This window comes from Heterodontus francisci, chromosome 11 (genome assembly GCF_036365525.1).
Source record: "Heterodontus francisci isolate sHetFra1 chromosome 11, sHetFra1.hap1, whole genome shotgun sequence".
NCBI classification, from domain to species: domain Eukaryota; kingdom Metazoa; phylum Chordata; class Chondrichthyes; order Heterodontiformes; family Heterodontidae; genus Heterodontus; species Heterodontus francisci.
The window spans coordinates 121,183,731-121,208,866 of record NC_090381.1 but is presented as its reverse complement, the minus strand read 5'-3'; the positions used below and the strand labels follow the sequence as shown (position 1 = coordinate 121,208,866).

At 46.9% G+C, this 25,136-nt stretch overlaps 1 protein-coding gene across 8 annotated transcripts in view; it reads right to left on the bottom strand.

The window, feature by feature from the left end:
- The window catches only part of masp1 (MBL associated serine protease 1), a 354,556-nt gene that overhangs the window by 139,815 nt on the left and 189,605 nt on the right, over positions 1 to 25,136 (bottom strand). For 4 of the 8 annotated variants that reach the window (XR_010976007.1, XM_068042862.1, XM_068042863.1 and 1 more), the window contains exon 10: positions 21,160 to 21,234. Coding sequence is in view for 6 of the 8 variants with exons in the window: in XM_068042862.1 (XP_067898963.1) it covers positions 21,160 to 21,234 (75 nt within the window). In the remaining 2 variants the exon portion in view is untranslated. Of the gene's footprint in view, positions 1 to 5,005; positions 6,123 to 21,159; positions 21,235 to 25,136 lie in introns of all 8 variants that reach the window. The other 4 variants (XM_068042858.1, XM_068042861.1, XM_068042860.1 and 1 more) reach the window with 2 other exon arrangements.

Here is a 25,136-nt window from a genome sequence, read left to right as displayed (position 1 = left end):
TCAGGCCTGTGTCCTCAGTACCTTGCTCTATGGCAGAGAGGCCTTTAAGATAATGAAAGGGTTTGATAGGGTAAATGTATATAAATTGTTTCTATTTGTGGGAGATCAGGACTAGGGCCCATAAATAAGAACATAACATAGAAAACAGGAGCAGGAGTAGACCATACAGCCCCTCAAGCCTGCTCCACCATTCTATACGATCATGGCTGATGCTCGGCCTCAACTCCACTCTCCCACCTGCTCCCCATATCCCTTGATTCCCTGAGACACCAAAAATCTATCTATCTATCGCAGCCTCAAATATATTCAATGATGGAGCAGCCACAACCCTCTAGGGTAGAGAATTCCAAGGAATTATAACACTTTGAGTGAAATAATTTCTCTGCATCTCAGTCCGAAATGTCTGACCCCTTATCCTGAAACAGTGCCCCAGTGTTTTAGATTCCCCAGTCAGGGAAACAATCTCTCAGCGTCTATCATGTCAAGCCCCTTTCGAAAGCTGTATGTTTGAATGCGGTCACCTCTCATTCTTCTAAACTCCAGAGAGTACAGACCCAGTTTATCCAGACTCTCATTTGTGGAGAACCCTCCCATTCAAGCAATTAATCTTGTGAACCTGCGCCATAGCATTTCAATTCAAGTATATTCTTCCTTAAATGTGGAGACCAAAACTCTGCACAGTATTCCAGATTGGTCTCACCAAAGCCCTGTACAATTATAGCAAGACTTCCTTATTCTTTTACTCCAATCCCTTTGTAATAAAGGTCAACATGCCATTTGCCTTCCTAACTGCTGGCTGCACCTGCATATTAACTTTATGTTCTTTAATATTTACGAGGTTGCTGATAGAATCCCAATGCGTGTGTTGACCAGTGAAGGTCGGTTTATGGTAGACTGTGGTAGAGAACTCCTTAACAGATTTCTCAAATAGTACGTCAAGGAAAGGGAGCTCATTTGACTGCTCCATTTCAAAGGTGAATTTGAGCACAGGATGGAGCCCATTAAGACGTGTCAGGAAATTATTAAACACAGCTGCGGATTCAAATAAAGCAAATATATCATCTACATATCGGAAATACGGAAGAGGTAGGAGATTAGGTGTCATTCTCTCAAAGACTCGGCAACCTCGTAAATAGTGCCGAGCCATCTGCTCACCATGCAAGCTTGATGCTGAAATAGGGCGAATCAAAGACATCCTGCGTGACAATGGCTACCCTGATCAGATCATTACTTGCTGTATATCACACAAACTTATGAACAGGCCTAAGGCTGTTTGTTCGGCACTGAAAAGTGCTCAATCTACCTCAAATTACCCTGGAAGGGTAATGTATTCCAAAAATTTGAGCAACTGGTGAAGCAAGCTGTTTCACGCTGCTACTATGCAGTAGAAACATGTGTGGTGTTCACTACTAACAGGATGCTGCCGTCAAGCCAAAAAGACGTCCTGCCTATCACACAAACAAGTACTGTGATAATTGAATTTCAATGTCAGTGTGATGCTAGGTCCCAAAGACTGGCAGATCATATCAAACAACATGTCCCTTCCGCTGTTCACAACGGCAAGGTACAGACTGTACCCAACCAGACCGTGCTTGCAAAACTCAAAACACAGTGTCCAACATTAGATGTGATTCTGTGATTGGACAACATTTGCTAAATAATAAAAGCAAAATACTGCGGATGCTGGAAATCTGAAACAAGAAATGCTGGAATCACTCAGCAGGTCTGGCAGCATCTGTGGAAAGAGAAGCAGAGTTAACGTTTCGGGTCAGTGACCCTTCTTCGGAAGGGTTCCGATGAAGGGTCACTGACCCGAAACGTTAACTCTGCTTCTCTTTCCACAGATGCTGCCAGATTTGCTAAATAATCCTCAGTGTGTTAGGAATTACACTGACAACCAATTTAAGATTGTCAGTAGAGTTAGCAGTGTGGTGCATTTGCATGTACTAGAAGCTTCATATATTAATACACAGGGCCCTGTTCTTTGCAGACAGAAAGAACATGTATAAACATTGTGCCCGTTCCAGCTAAACAAAACAAATGACAGCCATTCTCTGGTTCATTCCTCAGGGCAATGCCTTGACAATCAGAGTCAAGCTGCCTGGTTTAAATTTCAAACAAAGCTTGGCAGTTAACTGTCAGTCACCATTAACTGGTGCATTCTCCATGGCGACATCTCTACCAATCAGAGTTCACTTGCCAACCAATCAGCACTATCTTCTCATACATTATAAATTTGTTGTTTTCCCTTACATTGGTATTCTTGCAGATTGTCCTGAGTGCAAGATGAAAAGATTCAACATAATGTCTCTATTTTCAGCAATTCTCAAGTTCTGTACTATCAAATGACTAATTATGTTCTTTGTACAAATACACTCAAGTCCCTCTGAACATGAACGTTTAGAAATTTCACACCTTTTAAAAAATATTCTGCTTTTCTATTCTTACTACCAAAATGAATAACCTCACACTTCCCCATATTATACTCCATCTGCCAACTTCTTGTCCACTCACTTAGCCTATCTATAATTCTTTGCAGCCTCTTTATGTCCTCTTCACAGTTTACTTTCCCACCTAGCTTTGTATCATCAGCAAACTTAGATATATTACTCTCTGTCTCTTCATCTAAGTCATTAATATAGAGTGTAAATAGCTGAGGCCCCAGCACTGATCCTTGCGGCACTCCACTATTCACTGCCTGCCAACTTGAAAATGCCCCATTTATCACTACTTTCTATTTCTTGTCTGTTAACCAATCCTCTATCCATGCTAATATATTACCCCCAATTGGATGAGCCCTTATTCTGTGTATTAACCTTTCATGTGGCACTTCATCAAATATGATCACCACCATTAAATACATTTATTCGGGAGAAATTTCTTTACCCAGACAGTGGCTGGAATGTGGAACGCACCACCACAAAGAGTTGGTGAGGTGAATAGCTTGGTGCATTTGAGGGGAAAGCTAGAGAAGCACATGAGGGAGAAAGGAATAGAAGGATATGTTGATGGAGTTAGATGAAGGAGGCTCGTGTTTTGCTGGCATAGATCTATTGAGCAGAATGACCTGTTTTGGTGCTGCACATTGTATGTAAATCATTCAGAACCCAAACACGTTGATGGAAGTCACACTCAGAACCCAGACCTCGAATCATAGAATCTTATAGCACAGAAGGCAGCCATTTCGCCTGTCATGCCTTTGATGCCTCTTTGAAAGTGCTGTCCAAAGTAGCTCCACATGCCAGCATTTTCCCCAAACCCTGCAAATTAGTCCTCTTCAAACACATGTCCGATGTTCTTCAGAACATTTCTACAAAATCTGACTCCACCATCCTTTTCATTCCAGATCTTAACAACCATCTCTGAAATAACTTCTCCTCATAGCTCCTCGACTTCTTTTGCCAATTATTTTAAATCCATGGCATTTGGTTACCTACCCACTTGGCAGAGGGAACAGTTTTCCTCTACTTGCTCTATTAAAGCCCCATATGATTTTTGAACCCTCTCTTATGTCTCCCCTTAACTTTCTCTGCTCTACGGAGAACAATCCCAGAATCTCCGGTCTCTCCACATAAGTCCCTCATCCCTGGTAAACCCACTCAGTACCTTCTCTTGGGATATCCTTCCTAAAGTGCTGTGCCCAGAATTGGACACAATAGTCTAGCTGAGGCCAATTTAAAGGTTTAATATGACCTCCTTGTTTTTGTACTCATTGCCTCTATTTACAAACCAAGTATCACAAACGCTTTCTTAACCACCTTATTAACCTGCCCTGCCACCTTTTAAAGATTTGTGAATATGTCCACGTAAGTCACACAGAGCCCAGACCCGTCCACGTAAATCACAGAGCCCAGACCCGTCCACGTAAGTCACACAGAGCCCAGACCCGTCCACGTAAGTCACACAGAAAAGGCTGGTTACCAAAACTGAGGCTCATGGAATAGGATCAGTGTCAGCTTGGATAAAAAATTAGCTCAAGGACAGAAAACAATGAGTCCTGGTAAATGGTTATTTTTCAAACTGGAGGATGGTAGACCGTGGTGTTCCCTAAGGGTCAATGCTTGGACCACTGCTGTCTTTTGACTTATATATATATATATATATATACTTGGATGTTGGAATAGAGAGTAAAACATCAAAATTTGCTGATACCAAACTTCGAAGTTTGGCAGACAGTGAGGATGAAACCAATCGACTGCAACAGTTCATGGATAGGTAGCAGAATGGGCAGCTAGGCGGCAGATAGAAATTAATACAGAGAAATGTGAGGTGATGCATTTTGTAAGATGGGAATGGGAGAGGCAATATGGACTAAATAGTACAGTTCTTAGGAGTGTACAGGAACAGAGGGACTGGGGGTTCATATGCATAGATCTTTAAAGAAGGCAGGTCATATTGAGAGAGTGGTTAGTAAAGCATATGGATCTTGGGCTTCATAAATACAGGTATTGAGTACAAAAGTAGGGAAGTTATGCTGAATCTTTATAAAGCTCTGGTTAGGCCCCAATTGGAGTATTGTATGCAGCAGTTCTGGTCACCACACTTTAGGAAGGATGTGAGGGTCCTTGACGGAAGTCATACTAAACCTATACAAATTACTGCTTCGGCCTCAGCTGAAGTATCGTGAAGAGAGTGCAGAGGAGATTTACCAGAATGGTTCCAGGGATGAGGGATTTTAGCAGCAAGGTTAGGTTGGAGAAGCTGGGGTTGTTCTCCTTGGAGCAAGGGAGATTAAGGGGAGATTTGATAGAGGTGTGCCAAGATTCTGACAGCTTTGGATAGGAAAGCCAAAGAAAAGCCATTCCCATTAGCTGATGCTACAAGGACTAGGGGATGCAGATTTATAGTTTTGGGCAAGAGATGCAGAGGTAATGTGAGAAAGAACTTTTTTTTACACAGCAAGTGGTAACGACCTGGGACTCACTGCCAATGAGAGTGTTGGAAGAGGAAACGATAAATGATTTCAAAAGGAATCTGGATGGGCACTTGAGGGAAATAAACTTACAGGGTTACAGGGTTCAAGCTCGGAAATGAGACTGATGGATTGCTCTGCAGAGAGCCAGCATGGACTCGATGGGCCAAATGGCCTCCTTCTGTAATGGGATGATTCTAAGACTCAATGAGAGCCCAGACCAGTCCATATAAAATCACTCAGAACCCAGGCCTGGTCAAGTCCAATCAGCAGGATCCTTCTTTGCAAATACTGTTTTGCATTTGGGTGCAGGCTGCAGTTCAAACACCGCTACAAAGTTAGCATTAATCAGAGCAATTGCTCATTTTGTCTGCCAGCCACCTTGTATACTTGGAAATCTTGGTGTAAACTCCATATACTCGTTTACTGCCACATTTCTCAGGTCCACCCCAAGACACGAGCCCTTGAGCCACCCAGCTGTGTGTGGCTGGCTCATACGTAATGAATGCCCCTCCACTGTCGCCTAAACATGTGTCTTTCCCACCTTCATAAAAGCCAGCACAGAACATGTTATTTGTCACGTTGTAGCTGTCAGAACGTGACTCGTAACTGCTTTTACACTCTGCCTGGAGTGTGACTGGAAGCTTCACATACTGCAAGATGTTTGATAGAGTTGCATGGTCACCACCAGTGGCTTCATCCATGGTCATGTTAGGGTTGGTAATGCCCCAGCCAGCCACTAATCCCAGAGTATTTGGCTGTGGTCCTTCTGTCCCCTGATGAAGATTGGGAAGACACAAAGGCATCACAAAGACATTCATAGACACCTTGTCCTTCATCTTCACCAACGCAATGTCATTGTTGTAAGTTCTGGGATCAAATGCTTTGTGAAGAATGATTTTCTCAACAGTTCTCTTCACAGCAGCTTCCTTCTGCCGAACATCATGGAGCCCGAGATAGATGGTGACATATTCACTTGGAACCAGAGTGATCGTGTTCTCCCGTCTCTGTGAGCGTAACACATGAGCTGCAGTTAGTACCCAGGTTCTGGAGAGCAAAGCTCCGCTCCCAAACCACTTGTCCTTTGGGACTCGGCTCATGTCTTCCACCATCATCAATAACTGCCAGGGAAAGGAGCCTGGATGTGCAGTCCGCCCTCCAATAATTCGCTTGTTGAGTGGCGGCAGGGATCGAGTTGGCCTTCCACAGACTATCATTAACAAATAAAAACACATCAGTAGTGTAGTTGAATAATCAGTGCACAACAAGACCAGCAGGAGTTCATTTCTGTGTGATTGTCACATGCAGATTACAGTGCGATCAGTAATTTTTCATTCAGTGGTTTCCCTCAATTCCAGCTTTTTAAAAACAGAAAACAATAATGAGAGATTTTGACTTTTATTTCCTCAAATTTAAAGAGAAAGTGAAGTTAGAATCACACAGCATGCAAATATTGGTTATACTAGGCAGAAGATACAGACAGGACAGGAGTGGCAGTTAAATATTGCAGGTTATGATCTCCATTGGGAAGAACGAAGAGGGTTCGGGTAACTGTGGATCAGAAATAACAATGGTCGGAGCAAGAAAGGCACAATTAATAGAGACAGAGACAGAATCCATGTGGATTGAGATAAAAGACAGAAAAGAATCTCTCTATTAATGATAGTACAGACAACCAATAGTGCAAAGGAAGTAGAGGGAGGTTTATTTAGGCAAATCGCTGAAATGAGTAAAAATCAGGAGTGATCACAATGTAATTAGATTTAAGATGATGATTGAGAGATTATAGTGAGTACAAAGACCAACATAATAGATTGGTAAAAACGACAACTGTTGCAAGGCATGTAAACAGGAGGAATATTGACAAAAAGATGGAACAACAGTGGACAACAATTAAAGGAGGGATTGCTCGAATTCAGAACAAATACATACCCCAAAAATAGTAAACTAGCCAAGAACAAGATACCATGAATGCAAGAGAACAAAACTGATGCCTTTTTCTTTACAATCATGGTGGCAGTGTGGGGGTTTGTGCAGGAAAGGGGAGGTGGGTGGGAGAGATGGGTGGGGAGGTGGGAAATTGGGTGGGGCAGGAGCAACTTCATGTTGTCGATTTTGTTGATAACCTCAAAATATCAGAACCATGGAGCCCCACCAAGGGACAAGAAAGAGGGATTTAGTTAAACAAGTTCTGATATGCAGCAGCAATGATGAACTTACTGAGGCAAGTGAGCAAAGTGCAACATCGCTATGGAAACTAAATACGCCTATGATGAAGAGCCAAGAGGCGGTTTGCACTCAGAGCAATGACCAGAATCGCCAGGAAACTCCCCGTCGTTCCCTAATATGGCCAGATACATGCTTCCACTGACAATGATCACAACGAATACTGCACAGAGTTGTTCCAAACAACTCAATGCACTGAGGTTACACAAGGAACAGTCTAAAAAGGTCTCATCCTCACCACAGCATTCTTCATAAGAACATAAGAAATAGGAGCAGGACATATGAACATAGGCCACTCGGCCCCTCGAGCCTGTTCCACCATTCAACAAGATCATGGCTGATCTGATTGTAACCTCAACTCCACATTCCCGCCTACCCCGGATAGGCTTTCACCCCCTTGCTTATCAAGAATCTATCTACCTCTTCCTTCTAAATATTTAAAGACTCTGCTTCCACCGCCTTTTGAGGAAGAGAATTCCACAGACGCACGACCCTCAGAGAAAACATCTCTGTCTTAAATGGGTGCCCCCTTATTTTTAAACAGTGACCCTAAGTTCCAGAATCTCCCACAAGGGGAAACATCCTTTCCACATCCACCCTGTCAAGACCCCTCAGGATCTTATATGTTTCAATCAAGTCACCTCTTACTCTTCTAAACTCCAGCAGATACAAGTCCAGCCTGTCCAACCTTTCATCATAAGATAACCTGCCCATTCTAGCAGGAGGCCATTCAGCTCTTCGAACCCACTGCACGCTTCACTGAGATCTTGGCTGATCATCATCTTCAACACCGTTTTCCTGCACTATCCCCGTATCCCCTGCTGTTTTTAATGTGTAGAAGTCTGTCGATCTCTATCTTGAACATAATCAATGAGCCTCCACAGCCCTCTGGGTTAGAGAATTCCAAAGATTCACCACCCTCTGAGTGCAGAAATTCCTCCTCATCTCAGTCCTAAATGGCCTGCCTCTTATTCTGAGACTGTGTCCCCTTATTCTGGACTCCCCAGCCAGGGGAAACCTCCTTCCTGCATCAACCCTGTCGAGCCCTGTAAGAATTTTGTATGTTTGAATGAGATCACCTCTCATTCTTCTAAACTCTAGAGAATAAAGGCCCAGTCTATTTAATCTTTCCTCATAGGACAATGCCTCCATTCCAGGAATTAGTTTGGTGAAACTTCATTGCACTCACTCCATAGCAAGTGTGTCTTTGCTTCGGTAAGGAGACCAAAACAGCACGCAATATTCCAGGTCTGGACTCACCAAGGCTCTATTTAATTGCAGTAAGACGTCTTTACTCCTATACTTAACACCATTTGCCGCCTTAATTACTTACTGTACAGGCACAGTGGCGCAGTGGTTAGCACCGCAGCCTCACAGCTCCAGCGACCCGGGTTCAGTTGTGGGTACTGCCTGTGTGGAGTTTGCAAGTTCTCCCTGTGTCTGCGTGGGTTTCCTCCGGGTGCTCCGGTTTCCTCCCACATGCCAAAGACTTACGGGTTGATAGGTAAATTGGCCATTGTAAAAATGTGTAGGTAGGTGGTAGGAGATTTGTGGGGATGTGAGAGGGGTAAAAATGGAATCAATGTAGGATTAGTATAAATGGGTGTTTGATCTTCGGCATAGACTTGTTGGGCTGAAGGGCCTGTTTCAGTGCTGTATCTCTCTATGTTAACCTGCATGTTAACTTTCAGTGACTTATGAACAAGGAAACCTAGGTCCCTTTGAAATTCAACACTGCCCAGCCTCTCACTATTTAAGAAATCCTCTATTTTTGTTTTTCTTAGAAAAGTGAACAACGTCACATTTCTCCACATTGTATTCCATCTGCCAAATTTTTGCCCACTCGCTGAGCCTCTCCAAATCCCCTTAAAGTGTTTTTGCATCCTCCTCACAACTCACACTTCCACCTAGATGTGTGTCATCTACAAACTTGTAAATATTACATTTAATCCCCACATCCAAATCATTGATATAGATTATGAATAGCTGGGGCCCAAGCACTGATCCTTGCAGTACGCCACTAGTCACAGCCTACCAAACTGAAAATTATCCATTTATTCATACTCTCTGTTTTCTGTCCGTTAGCCAGTTCTCAGTCCATGCCAGTATATTCTCCCCAATCCCATGTGCTCTAATTTTGTTTACTAACCTCTTGTGTTATCAAAAGATTTCTGGAAATCTAAACACACCACATCCACCAGTTCCCCCTTATGTATTTTGCTAGTTACATTTTCAAAAAACTCTTAACAGGTTTGTTAAACATAATTTCCCTTTCATATATCCATGTTGACTCTGCCCAATCCTACCATTATTTTCTAAGTGTCCTGTTTTCACATCCTTTATTATAGATTCTCGCATTTTCCCAACGACTGATGTTAGGCTAACAGATCTGTGGTTCCCTGTTTTCTCTCTTCCTCCCTTCTTAAATACTCGGGTTACAATTTGCCACCTTCCAATCTGCTGGAACCATTCCAGAGCCTATAGAATTTTGAAAGATGATCACCAATGCATCTACTATCGCTACAGCCACCTCTTTCAACACTTTGGGATGTAGATCATCAAGATCAGGGAATTTATCTACTTTAAGTCCCATTAATTTCTCTAGTACGGAAAGTCCTCATCAGGGAACTCCTCTTTGCTGACGATGCTGCTTTAACATCTCACACTGAAGAGCGCCTGCAGAGTCTCATGGACAGGTTTGTGGCTGCCTGCAACGAATTTGACCTAACCATCAGCCTCAAGAAAACGAACATCATGGGGCAGGACGTCAGAAATGCTCCATCCATCAATATTGGCGACCACGCTCTGGAAGTGGTTCAGGAGTTCACCTATCTAGGCTCAACTATCACCAGTAACCTGTTTTTTAGAATTAGAACATTAGAACATTACAGCGCAGTACAGGCCCTTCGGCCCTCGATGTTGCGCCGATCATCTGACCTACACTATTCCATTTTCATCCATATGTCTATCCAATGACCACTTAAATGCCCTTAAAGTTGGCGAGTCTACTACTGTTGCAGGCAGGGCGTTCCACGCCCCTACTACTCTCTGCGTAAAGAAACTACCTCTGACATCTGTCCTATATCTTTCATCCCTCAACTTAAAGCTATGTCCCCTCGTGTTTGCCATCATCATCCGAGGAAAAAGACTCTCACTATCCACCCTATCTAACCCTCTGATTATCTTGTATGTCTCTATTAAGTCACCTCTCCTCCTCCTTCTCTCTAACGAAAACAACCCCAAGTCCCTCAGCCTTTCCTCGTAAGACCTTCCTTCCATACCAGGCAACATCCTAGTAAATCTCCTCTGCACCCTTTCCAAAGCTTCCACATCCTTCCGATAATGCGGTGACCAGAACTGCACGCAATACTCAAGGTGCGGCCTCACCAGAGTTCTGTACAGCTGCAGCATGACCTCGTGGCTCCGAAACTCGATCCCCCTACTAATAAAAGCTAACACACCATATGCCTTCTTAACAGCCCTATTAACCTGGGTAGCAACTTTCAGGGATTTATGTACCTGGACACCAAGATCTCTCTGCTCATCCACACTACCAAGAATCTTCCCATTAGCCCAGTACTCTGCATTGCTGTTACTCCTTCCAAAGTGAATCACCTCACACTTCTCCGCATTAAACTCCATTTGCCATCTCTCAGCCCAGCTCTGCAGCCTATCTATGTCCCTCTGTACCCTACAACACCCTTCGACACTGTCTCTAGATGCAGAAATCAACAAGCACATGGGAAAGGCTTCCACTGCTATGTCCAGACTGGCCAAGAGAGTGTGGGAAAATGGCGCACTGACACGGAACACAAAAGTCCGAGTGTATCAGGCCTGTGTCCTCAGTACCTTGCTCTATGGCAGCGAGGCCTGGACAACGTATGTCAGCCAAGAGCAACGTCTCAATTCATTCCATCTTCGCTGCCTCTGGAGAATACTTGGCATCAGGTGGCAGGACCGTATCTCCAACACAGAAGTCCTCGAGGAGGCCAACATCCCCAGCTTATACACACACTACTGAGTCAGCGGCGCTTGAGATGGCTTGGCCATGTGAGCCGCATGGAAGATGGCAGGATCCCCAAAGACACATTGTACAGTGAGCTCGCCACTGGTATCAGACCCACCGGCCGTCCATGTCTCCGCTATAAAGACGTCTGCAAACGCAACATGAAATCCTGTGACATTGATCACAAGTCGTGGGAGTCAGTTGCCAGCGTTCGCCAGAGCTGGCGGGCAGCCATAAAGACAGGGCTAAAATGTGGCGAGTCGAAGAGACTTAGTAGTTGGCAGGAAAAAAGACAGAGGCGCAAGGGGAGAGCCAACTGTGCAACAGCCCCAACAAACAAATTTCTCTGCAGCACCTCTGGAAGAGCCTGTCACTCTAGAATTGGCCTTTACAGCCACTCCAGGCGCTGCTTCACAAACCAGTGACTACCTCCAGGCACTTATCCATTGTCGAAATAAGGAGGCCAAAGAATAAGTCCCATTAATTTCTCTAGTACTTTTTTTTTTACCAATATTAATATCCTGCAGTTCCTCATTTACACTAGTCCCTTGATTTTCCATCATTTCTGGGAGGTTTTTAGTATTTTTCTCTGTGAAGACAGACACAAAGTATTTGTCTCGTTTCTCTGCCATTTCCTTATTTCCCATTATAAATTCTCTTTACTCAGCTTGTAATGGACCCACATTAGTTTTTGCTCATCTTTTCCTTTTTACATACCGATAGAAGCTTTTACAGTTGGTTTTTGTCTCTCACTCGATTACTCTCATATTCTATTTTTCCTTTCTTAATCTTTTTCTTGGTCCTCCTTTGCAGAATTCTAAAATGCTCCCAATCCTTAGGCTCACCTTTTTATTGGCAACTTTGTACGCCTCTTCCTTTGCTCTAATACAATGCTTGATTTCTTTCATTAGCCACGGTTGGAACACTTTCCTTGCTGGGTTTTTGTGCATTAAAGGAATCTATTTTTATTGTTAGCTATGTATTAGTTCTTTAAATGTTCGCTATTGCCTGACTACCGTTGTACCTTTTAACGCAGTTTCCCAATCCACCATTGCCAATTTGCCCCTCATACCTTCATAGTTTCCTTGGCTTAGATTTAAGACCCTAGTTTCTGATTGAACTACATAACTTTCAAACTTAATGTAAAATTCTATCATATTATGGTCACTCTTTCCTAAAGGCTCTTTTACAACATCTGTTGGAAACCCATTCAAGCAAAGGAATGTACTCTCAATTCTTCAAAGTACTCAACTATAAGAAAGACTTACTTTTCGCACATTATACTCTGCCAATCAGAGGCCAGAATTTTTTGCGATGTCTGTTTTGATCTGAGGAGGCGGAGCCATTCAGAACTCCTTAAATCCAAAGATGCCAGCACACACTCTACTTGCAAACCTTCCCAACACAATGGCAGCAAAGCAGTAGAGGATCCAGAATGGGAAATGGTTGAAATAAATAGAATAGATCCCATTGTGCTTGGATCCTGCTCTCCAGGGTCACATCTCATCATTCTTGCTGCTGTTACTGGCATTGGATGGGACTGGGGCAAATACTGGTTGGGAATAGGGTATCAATGAAAAGCTGCTTATTCCAGTCTCAGCACCACAAAGATGTTGCAAATTCAAATGTACAGCCTTTAGTGACGCTACCAAATCCACTTTGAGACTTCAACAATTGTGTCTTGGCATACACAGGCACCACTTCTTCAATGGGAAGACACAAGAGTAAAGTGAGGGCACAACTGATAAGCTCAATTCATTTGCTCCAATGTTCATAGCTAAACATGTCCTTCCCTCCCCTGTGGAATGTCAGATTCACTTCCATCACACTTTCATCTCATTCACTGCTATCTACAATCCCTGCAAGCAGAACTATGGCAAGCACTTCTTCACACAGGGTAGTGGAAATCTGGAATTCTCTGTCCCTCTAAAAGCAGTGGGTGCTGGGGTCAACGAGAGCTTTCAAGACTGAGATTGATAGATTTTTGTTGGGTAAAAGTATTGAGAGACATGGAGCAAAGACAGGAAAATGGAGTTAAAGTTCAGATCAGTCATGATCCAAATGAATGGGGGAACAGACTTGAGGGGCTGAATGCTCTGCTCCTGTTCATGTTCTTAAATGTTCCATTCATTCAAACCCATCTTTATTACAGAAAATTACATAGAATATGAGTCACAGTAACAGGTCATTCGGCCCAACTAGTCTGTGCTGGTGTTTATACTCCACATGAGTCTCCTCCTATTCCATCAGCCTCATCTCAGCCTTTCAGCAAATCTTTCTATTCTCTTCTCTCTCATGTACTCATCTCGTTTCCTTTTGAAAGCATCTAAGCTATTTGTCTCAAGCACTTGCTGTGGTAGCAAGTTCCGCATTCTGACCACTCTCTGAGTGAAGAAATTTCTCCACATTCCCCTCCTGAATTTATCAGTAACTCTGAATATTTATGAACTCTAGTTTCAGATGCTCCCACAAGTTTTTCAGATTGGAGGTTGGTGACCAGTGGTGTGCCGCAGGGATCGGTGCTGGGCCCTCTGTTGTTTGTCATATATATTAATGACTTGGATGTGAATGTAGGGGGCATGATTAGTAAGTTTGACACCAAAATTGGTGGTATAGTGGACAGTGAAGAAGGTTGTCTAAGGTTACAACAGGATAGAGATCAACTGGGAAAGTGGGCAAGGGAGTGGCAAATGGAATTTAACGCAGGCAAGTGCAAAGTGATGCATTTTGGGAAGTTAAACCAGGGCAGGACATATACAGTGAATGGCAGGGCCCTGGGGAGTGTTGTTGAGCAGAGAGACCTTGGGGTGCAAGTACATAGTTCCCTGAAAGTGCAGCACAGGTAGACAGGGTGGTGAAGAAGGCGTATGGCATGCTTGCCTTCATTGGCCAAGGCATTGAGTACAAGAGTTGGGACGTCATGTTACAGTTGTACATAACGTTGGTTAGGCTGCATTTGGAGTACTGTGTGCAGTTCTGGTCGCCGCACTACAGGAAAGATGTGATTAAGCTAGAGAGGGTGCAGAAAAGATTCACAAGGATGTTGCCTGGTTTGGAGGGCTTGAGTTATAAAGAGAGACTGGATAGGCTGGGTCTGTTTTCCCTGTAGCGAAGGAGGCTGAGAGGGGACATGATGGAGGTATATAAAATTATGAGAGGCGTAGATAGCCAGAGTCTGTTTCCCATGGTAGGGGTGACTGAAACTAGAGGGCATTGATTTAAAGTGAGAGGGAGGAGGTTTAAAGGGGATCAAAGGGGTAAATTTGTCACACAAAGAATAGTGGGTATCTGGAATGAGCTGCCTGAGGTGGTGGTGGAGGCAGGAACAGTAGCGACATTTAAGAGGCATCTGGACAGGTACTTGAATGAGCAAGGCATAGAGGGATATGGAATTAATGCAGGCAGGTGGGATTAGTATAGATAGGCATTATGGTCGGCATGGACGCGGTGGGCTGAAGGGCCTGTTTCTATGCTGTACGACTCTATGACTCTAAGTGGAAACATTCTCTCGCCATCTACCCTGTCCAAATCATTCAATATTTTAAAGACCTCAATCAGATCACTTCTTAAGTCTCATCTTTTTGTAAGAAAAAGCCCAAGTAACATTTGTGCCACACAAGTGCCAGGCAATGACCATCTCAACTAGAAGAGAATCTAACCATCTCACCTTGACATTCAATGGCATTACCATCGCTGAATTCCCCACTATCAACATCCTGGGGGGTTACAATCGACCAGAAACTGAACTGGACTGGCTAAATAAATATTGTGGCTACAAGAGCAGGTCAGAGGCTGGGAATCCTGCGGCGAGTAACTCACCTCCTGACTCCCCAAAGCCTGTCCACCATCTACAATGCACAAGTCAGGAGTGTGATGGAATACTCTCCACTTGCCTGGATGGGTGCAGCTCCAACAACACTCAAGAAGCTCGACACCATCCAGGACAAAGCAGCCCGCTTGATTGGCACCCCATCTACAAACATTCACTCCCTTCACCACCGACGCACAGTAGCAGCAGTGTGTACCATCTACAAGATGCACTGCAGCAACTCATCAAGGCTCCTTCGACAGCACCTTCCAAACCCGCAACCTCTACCAACTAGAAGGACAAGGGCAGCAAATGCATGGGAACACCACCACCTGCAAGTTCCCCTCCAAGCCACACACTATCCTGACTTGGAACTATATTGCTGTGCCTTCACTGTCGCTGGGTCAAAATCCTGGAACTCCCTTCCTAACAGCACTGTGGATGTACCTACCCCACATGGACTGCAGCGGTTCAAGAAGGCAGCTCACCACCACCTTCTCAAGGGCAATTAGGGATGGGCAATAAATGCTGGCCTAGTCAACAATGCCTGTATCCCATGAATGAATAAACAAAACCCGTTCAATTTTTCCCGAGAGCTGTAATCTCTCAGTTCTGGTACAATCCTTGTAAATCCTGTTGGCACTTTCTCCAGTGCTTCTGTCTTTTTTATAGTATGGAAACCAGAACTATGAACAGTGCACCAAGTGTAGCCTGACCAAGGTCCGATACAAGTTTAATATAACTTCACTACTTTTGAATTCTATACCCCTAGAAATAAATCACAGTGCATTGTTAGCATTTTTAATTGCTTTAAGAATACAACAAATAGCAGCCCCTTGAGCCTGTTCCGCTATTGAATACGATCATGACCGATCCTTGGCTTCAACTCCACTTGATTCCCCGAGAGACCAAAAAACCTATCTCAGCCTTTAGTATGCTCAATGATGGAGAAATGCTGCGTTAATGATTTGATCGCCTGTATCAAGCGATTCCTTTGCTCTTCTACCCCATTCAGTTTCTTATTTTCTGAGGTGTAGATATGTGTCTGTATACTGCCACCTGGTGTACATGGATTTCTGGCCAGGCAGCAGAGTCATGTGAACGATTCCTGATGATCCATCAAACTGAATGATTGATTTATTGATTGTCTCCTTTTTATTATTGAAATACTTGCATCTTCCCCACTGCCCCCATTTCCACCATGCACCCCACTTCCCAACTGACTGTCGCCTTCCTTACCGTTTCACTGTTTCCGCTGGTTGGGGAGTTGGAGACGAGAGGGAAGTGCCCAAAAATTAGAGCCAGACATTTCAGGAGTGAAATTAGGAAACACTTCTACACACAGAGGGTGGTAGAAGTTTGGAACTCTCTTCTGCAAACAGCAATTGATGATGGATTAATTGTTAATTCTTAATCTCAGATTTATAACTTTTTGTTATCCAAAGGTATTAAGGGATATTGGGGAAAAGAGGGTTTATGGAGTGGAGTCGCAGATCAGCCATGATCTCATTGAATGGTGAAACAGGCTCGAGGGGCTGAATGGCCTCCTCCTGTCCCTTTGTTCCTATAAGCACTCTCCCCACCGAAACCCCCCCACTGCCCCTCCGCACTGTCCCATTGCCCCCTTGCCGCCCACTGCCCTCTTCCCCATTTCCAAATTTCCCTGCTGCCCCCTTCCCCATTGCCCCCATCACCCCACCGCCCCTGATGTTGCTCTGAGTGGGTTTACAGCAGGATAGTTATGGAGCTGTGTTGGATGACTCCATATTCCTGTATCAAGGGTTGGTGAGAGTTCCTTGCTCCAGTGGACACCATCTCCTGACACATTGTGGCAAAGTATCTGGTAACTCACCCAAATGTCTGTGCTACCCGGTGGAAGGGGTCTTCAAAGCTATTCATCCATTGGGACATCACAGCCCTCAGCTATTACCCAGACACAAAAACCCACATTTTGCAGTAGAGGTCACTGAACAGTGATCAGGAGTAGGAACCCTGGCTGATTTCCCCTTTCTCTAACCATAGAAACCATAGATAAATTAAGGCACAGAAGGAGACCATTCAGCCTATCGTGTCTGTGCTGGCTGACAAATCTAGCCACCCAATCTAATCCCACCTTCCAGCACCTGCTCCGTAGCCTTGCAGGTTACAGCAAGTCCAGGTCCCCTTTAAATGAGTTGAGGGTTCCTGCCTCCACCACTGATCCAGGCAGTCAATTCCAGACACCCACAACCCTGTGGGTGAAAAAGTTTTTCCTCATGCCCCCTCTAATCCATCTACCAATTACCTAACCCAGGGGGTCACTGGACAGTGATCAGGAGCAGGAACCCTGGCTGATTTCCCCCTCTCTCTAACCCAGGGGTCACTGTACAGTGATCAGGAGCAGAAACCCTGGCTGTTTTCCCCTCTCTCTCTAACCCAGGGGGTCACTGGACAGTGATCAGGATCAGGAGCCCTGGCTGTTTTCCCCTCTCTCTCTAACCCAGGGGGTCACTGGACAGTGATCAGGATCAGGAGCCCTGGCTGATTTCCCCTCTCTCTAACCCAGGGGTCACTGTACAGTGATCAGGAGCAGAAACCCTGGCTGTTTTCCCCTCTCTCTCTAACCCAGGGGTCACTGGACAATGATCAGGAGCAGGATCCCCGGCTCATTTTCCCCCCTCTCTCTCTAACCCAGGGGGTCACTGGACAGTGATCAGGAGCAAGAACCCTGGCTGATTTCCCCCTCTCTCTCTAACCCAGGGGTCACTGGACAGTGATCAGGAGCAGGAACCCTGGCTGATTTCCCCCTCTCTCTAACCCAGGGGTCACTGGACAGTGATCAGGAGCAAGAACCCTGGCTGATTTCCCCCTCTCTCTCTAACCCAGGGGTCACTGGACAGTGATCAGGAGCAGGAACCCTGGCTGATTTCCCCCTCTCTCTCTAACCCAGGGGTCACTGGACAGTGATCAGGAGCAGGTACCCTGGCTGATTTCCCCCTCTCTCTCTAACCCAGGGGTCACTGGACAGTGATCAGGAGCAGGAACCCTGGCTGATTTCCCCTCTCTCTCTAACCCAGTGGGTCACTGGACAGTGATCAGGATCAGGAACCCTGGCTGATTTCCCCCTCTCTCTCTAACCCAGGGGTCACTGGACAGTGATCAGGAGCAAGAACCCTGGCTGATTTCCCCCTCTCTCTCTAACCCAGGGGTCACTGGACAGTGATCAGGAGCAGGAACCCAGGCTGATTTCCCCCTCTCTCTCTAACCCAGGGGTCACTGGACAGTGATCAGGAGCAGGAACCCTGGCTGATTTCCCCTTCTCTCTAACCCAGGGGTCAATGGACAGTGATCAGGAGCAGGAACCCTGGCTGATATCCCCCTCTCTCTCTAACCCAGGGGTCACTGGACAGTGATCAGGAGCAGGAACCCTGGCTGATTTCCCCCTCTCTCTCTAACCCAGGGGTCACTGGACAGTGATCAGGAGCAGGAACTCTGGTTGATTTCCCCCTCTCTCTCTAACCCAGGGGGTCACTGGACAGTGATCAGGAGCAGGAGCCCTGGCTGATTTCCTCCTCTCTAACTCAGGGGTCACTGGACAGTGATCAGGAGCAGGAACCCTGGCTGATTTCCCCTCTCTCTCTCTAACCCAGGGGGTCACTGGACAGTGATCAGGAGCAGGAACCCTGGCTGATTTCCCCCTCTCTCTAACCCAGGGGTCACTGGACAGTGATCAGGAGCAGGAACCCTGGCTGATTTCCTCCTCTCGCTCACTCAGGGGTCACTGGACAGTGATCAGGAGCAGGAACTCTGGTTGATTTCCCCCTCTCTCTCTAACCCAGGGGGTCACTGGACAGTGATCAGGAGCAGGAGCCCTGGCTGATTTCCTCCTCTCTAACTCAGGGGTCACTGGACAGTGATCAGGAGCAGGAACCCTGGCTGATTTCCCCTCTCTCTCTCTAACCCAGGGGGTCACTGGACAGTGATCAGGAGCAGGAACCCTGGCTGATTTCCCCCTCTCTCTAACCCAGGGGTCACTGGACAGTGATCAGGAGCAGGAACCCTGGCTGATTTCCTCCTCTCGCTCACTCAGGGGTCACTGGACAGTGATCAGGAGCAGGAACTCTGGTTGATATCCCCCTCTCTCTCTAACCCAGGGTCACTGATCAGGAGCAGGATCCCTGGCTGATTTCCCCTCTCTCTCTAACCCAGGGGTCACTGGACAGTGATCAGGAGCAGGAACCCTGGCTGATTTCCCCCTCTCTCTCTAACCCAGGGGTCACTGGACAGTGATCAGGAGCAGGATCCCTGGCTGATTTCCCCTCTCTCTCTAACCCAGGGGGTCACTGGATAGTGATCAGGAGTAGGAACCCTGGCTAATTTCCCCTCTCTCTCTCTAACCCAGGGGTCACTGGACAGTGATCAGGTGTAGGAACCCTGGCTAATTTCCCCTCACTCTCTCTAACCCAGGGGTCACTGGACAGTGATCAGGAGCAGGAACCCTGGCTAATTTCCCCTCACTCTCTCTAACCCAGGGGTCACTGGACTGTGATCAGGAGTAGGAACCCTGGCTAATTTCCCCTCTCTCTCTAACCCAGGGGTCACTGGACAGTGATCAGGAGTAGGAACCCTGGCTAATTTCCCCTCTCTCTCTCTAACCCAGGGGTCACTGGACAGTGATCAGGAGTAGGAACCCTGGCTGATTTCCCCTCTCTCTCTCTAACCCAGGGGGTCACTGGACAGTGATCAGGAGCAGGAACCCTGGCTGATTTCCTCCTCTCTCTAACCCAGGGGTCACTGGACAGTGATCAGGAGTAGGAACCCTGGCTAATTTCCCCTCTCTCTCTAACCCAGGGGTCACTGGACAGTGATCAGGAGCAGGAACCCTGGCTAATTTCCCCTCTCTCTCTCTAACCCAGGGGTCACTGGACAGTGATCAGGAGCAGGAACCCTGGCTAATTTCCCCTCTCTCTCTCTAACCCAGGGGTCACTGGACAGTGATCAGGAGTAGGAACCCTGGCTAATTTCCCCTCTCTCTCTCTAACCCAGGGGTCACTGGACAGTGATCAGGAGCAGGAACCCTGGCTAATTTCCCCTCTCTCTCTCTAACCCAGGGGTCACTGGACAGTGATCAGGAGCAGGAACCCTGGCTAATTTCCCCTCTCTCTCTCTAACCCAGGGGTCACTGGACAGTGATCAGGAGCAGGAACCCTGGCTAATTTCCCCTCTCTCTCTCTAACCCAGGGGTCACTGGACAGTGATCAGGAGTAGGAACCCTGGCTAATTTCCCCTCTCTCTCTCTAACCCAGGGGTCACTGGACAGTGATCAGGAGCAGGAATCCTGGCTGATTTCCCCTTCTCTCTAACCCAGGAGTCAATGGACAGTGATCAGGAGTAGGAACCCTGGCTGATTTCCCCTCTCTCTCTCTAACCCAGGGGTCACTGGACAGTGATCAGGAGTAGGAACCCTGGCTAATTTCCCCTCTCTCTCTCTAACCCAGGGGTCACTGGACAGTGATCAGGAGTAGGAACCCTGGCTAATTTCCCCTCTCTCTCTCTAACCCAGGGGGTCACTGGACAGTGATCAGGAGTAGGAACCCTGGCTAATTTCCCCTCTCTCTCTCTAACCCAGGGGGTCACTGGACAGTGATCAGGAGCAGGAACCCTGGCTAATTTCCCCTCTCTCTCTCTAACCCAGGGGTCACTGGACAGTGATCAGGAGTAGGAACCCTGGCTAATTTCCCCTCTCTCTCTCTAACCCAGGGGGTCACTGGACAGTGATCAGGAGTAGGAACCCTGGCTAATTTCCCCTCTCTCTCTCTAACCCAGGGGGTCACTGGACAGTGATCATGAGTAGGAATCAACTATGGTTCAATCAGTGTTTTATGCAGGTTCACCATAACTTTCTTGCTTTTGTACTCTATGCCTCTTATTTATAAATCCCAGGATCCTGTATGTTTGTAACAGATTTCTTGATTCTTGTACGTGAAGATTTTATTGTATTTTATAAGTGAGTCTTCAAATTGCTTTATTTCGATCCTGGTGAATTTCTGTCCCAAAGGCACTGATTGATCTGCGCTCGTAGTCGACACTCAGACACTATCGAATATTGCCCACAATGTCTGTTCACCATTACGCTGCCACAGGACTGCTTAGTACAGTGAGAAAGAGCAATCCCAGAGTAGAACAACAGCCAACACTAAGAACAGTTTCGCCGTCATCAGGCCTTACCTGGCTGACAAATGGGGAGATCCGTGCCAAGCTCATCATTCACCCAAAATCCATTCTCCATACAGGTGTATGTACCTGACAAAGAACCGATTCCAGTTAACACAAAGAAGGTAGAATGTGGTGCAAATAACAGGATTACAAAAATACTGTCCTGATTGAAAGGGTAAAATTTCACATTTATACACAACACAATTTATTAAATCACATTTTCAATAGATCCCACCCAGTCTAATTGCACTCTCCCCCTCACTCCCCACACGGTTTAATACCCCACCCAGTCTAATCCCACTCTCCCCCTCACTCCCAACACACTTTAATATCCCACCCAGTCTAATCCCACTCTCCCCTCACACTTTAATATCCCACCCAGTCTAATCCCACTCTCCCCTTCACTCCCAACACCCTTGAATATCCCACCCAGTCTAATCACACTCTCCCCCTCACTCCCAACACACTTTAATATCCCACCCTCCCCCTCACTCGCCACAGCCTTTAACATCCCACCCAGTCTAATCCCACTCTCCCCCTCACTCCCACACCCTATAATATCCCACCCAGTCTAATCCCACTCTCCCCCTCACTCCCACACCCTATAATATCCCACCCAGTCTAATCCCACTCTCCCCCTCACTCCCACACCCTATAATATCCCACCCAATCTAATCCCACTCTCCCCCTCACCCTTTAATATCCCACCCAGTCTAACCCCACACTCCCCACACCCTTTAATATCCCACTCATTCTAATCCCACTCTCCCCCTCACTCCCCAACACACTTTAATATCCCATTCTAATCCCACTCTCCCCCCACTCCCACAACCTTGAATATCCCACGCAGTCTAATCCCACTCTCCCCTCACTCCCAACACCCTTTAATATCCCACCCAGTCTAATCCCACTCTCCCCCTCACTCCCACACCCGATAATATCCCACCCAGTCCAATCCCACTCACCCACTCACCCGTTAATATCCCACGCAATCTAATCCCACTCTCCCCCTCACTCGCACACCCGATAATATCCCACCCAGTCTAATCCCACTCTCACCCTGACTCCCCACACCCGTTAATATCCCAACCAATCTAATCCCACTCTCCCCCTCACTCCCCACACCCTTTAATATCCCACCCAGTCTAATCCCACTCTCCCCCTCACTTCCCTACACCCTTTAATATCCCACCCAGTCTAATCCCACTCTCCCCCTCACTCCCCACACTCTTAAATATCCCACCCAATCTAATCCCACTCTCCTCCTCACTCCCACACCCAATAATCTCCCACCTAGTCCAATCCCACTCTCCCCCTCACTCCCCAACACACTTTAATATCCCACTGATTCTAATCCCACTCTGCCCCTTACTCCCACACCCTTGAATATCCCAACCAGTCTAATCGCACTCTCCCCCTCACTCCCACACCCTATAATATCCCACCCAGTCTAATCCCACTCTCCCCCTTTCTCCCAACACCCTATAATATCCCACCCAGTCTAATCCCACTCTCCCCCTCACTCCCACACCCTATAATATCCCACCCAATCTAATCCCACTCTCCCCCTCACTCCCCACACCCATTAATATCCCACCCAATCTAATCCCACTCTCCCCCTCACTCCCACACACTATAATATCCCACCCAGTCTAATCCCACTCTCCCCCTCACTCCCAACACCCTTCAATATCCCACCCATCTAATCCCACTCTCCCCCTCACTCCCAACACCCTTCAATATCCCACCAATCTAATCCCACTCTCCCCCTCATTCCCCACACCCGTTAATATCCCACCCAGTCGAATCCCACTCTCCCCCTCACTCCCAACACACTTTAATATCCCACCCAATCTAATCCCACTCTCCCCCTCACTCCCCACACCCGTTAATATCCCACCCAATCTAATCCCACTCACCCCCTCACTCCCACACCCTATAATATCCCACCCAGTCTAATCCCACTCTCCCCCTTTCTCCCAACACCCTTCAATATCCCACCCAATCTAATCCCACTCTCCCCCTCACTCCCCACACCCTTTAATATCCCACCCATTCTAACCCCACACTCCCCTCACTCCCCACACCCTTTAATATCCCACCCAGTTGAATCCCACTCTCCCCCTCACTCCCAACACCCTTCAATATCCCACCCATCTAATCCCACTCTCCCCCTCACTCCCCACACCCGTTAATATCCCACCCAGTCTAATCCCACTCTCCCCCTTTCTCCCAACACCCTTCAATATCCCACCCAATCTAATCCCACTCTCCCCCTCACTCCCCACACCCTTTAATATCCCACCCAGTCTAACCCCACACTCCCCTCACTCCCCACACCCTTTAATATCCCACCCAGTCTAACCCCACACTCCCCTCACTTCCCACACCCTTTACTATCCCACTCATTCTAATCCCACTGTCCCCCTCACTCCCCAACACACTTTAATATCCCACCCAGTCAAATCCCACTCTCCCCCTCACTCCCAACACACTTTAATATCCCACCCAGTCTAATCCCACTCTCCCCACAACATCTAACATCCCACCCAGTCTAACCTCACTCTCCCCTCACTCGCCTCACTCTTTAATATCCCACCCAATCTAATCCCACTCTCCCCCTCACTCCCAACACCCTTCAATATCCCACCCATCTAATCCCACTCTCCCCCTCACTCCCCACACCCGTTAATATCCCACCCAGTCGAATCCCACTCTCCCCCTCACTCCCCACACCCGTTAATATCCCACCCAGTCTAATTCCACTCTCCCCCTCACTCCCCACACTCTTTAATATCCCACCCAATCTAATCCCACTCTCCCCTTACTCCCACACCCTTTAATATCCCATACAGTCTAACCCCACACTCCCCTCACTCCCCAAACTCTTAAATATCCCACCCAATCTAATCCCACTCTCCTCCTCACTCCCCACACTCTTTAATATCCCACCCAATCTAATCCCACTCTCCTCCTCACTCCCACACCCTATAATATCCCACCCAGTATAATCCCACTCTGCCCCTTACTCCTTACACCCTTTAATATCCCACCCTCCCCCTCATTCCCCACACCCTTTAATATCCCACCCAGTCTACTCCCACTCTCCCCTTACTCCCACACCCTTTAATATCCTACCCAGTCAATCCCACTCTCCCCTCACTCCCCACAACATTTAATATCCCACGCAGTCTACTCCCACTCTCCCCTCACTCCTTACACCCTTTAATATCCCACCCTCCCCCTCATTCCCCACACCCTTTAATATCCCACCCAGTCTACTCCCACTCTCCCCTTACTCCAACACCCTTTAATATCCTACCCAGTCAATCCCACTCTCCCCTCACTCCCCACAACATTTAATATCCCACCCAGTCTAAATCCACTCTCCCCAATCCCACACCCTTTAATATCCCAACCAGTCTAATCCCACTCGCCCCCTTACTCCCAAACCCTTTAATATCCCACCCAGTCTCATCCCACTCTCCCCCTGACTCCCAACACACTTTAATATCAAACCAAACTAATCCCACTCTTCCCCTCACTCCCTACACCCTTTAATATCCCACCCAGTCTAATCCCACTCTCCCCCTCACTCCCCGTACCCTTTAATATCCCACCCAATCTAATCACACTCTCCCCCCACACACTTTAATATGTTACCCAGTCCTTCCCACTCTCCCCCTCACTCCCACACCCTATAATATCCCACCCAGTCTAATCCCACTCTCCCCCTCACTCCCCACACCCTTTAATATCCGAACCAGTCTAATCCCACTCTGCCCCTCACTCCCCACACACTTGAATATCCCATCCAGTCTAATCCCACTCTCCTCCTCACTCCCACACCCTATAATATCCCACCCAGTCTAATCCCACTCACCCCCTCACTCCCACACCCTATAATATCCCACCCAGTCTAATCCCAATCTCCCCCTCACTCCCCACACCCTTTAATATCCCACCCAGTCTAACCCCACTCTCCCCCT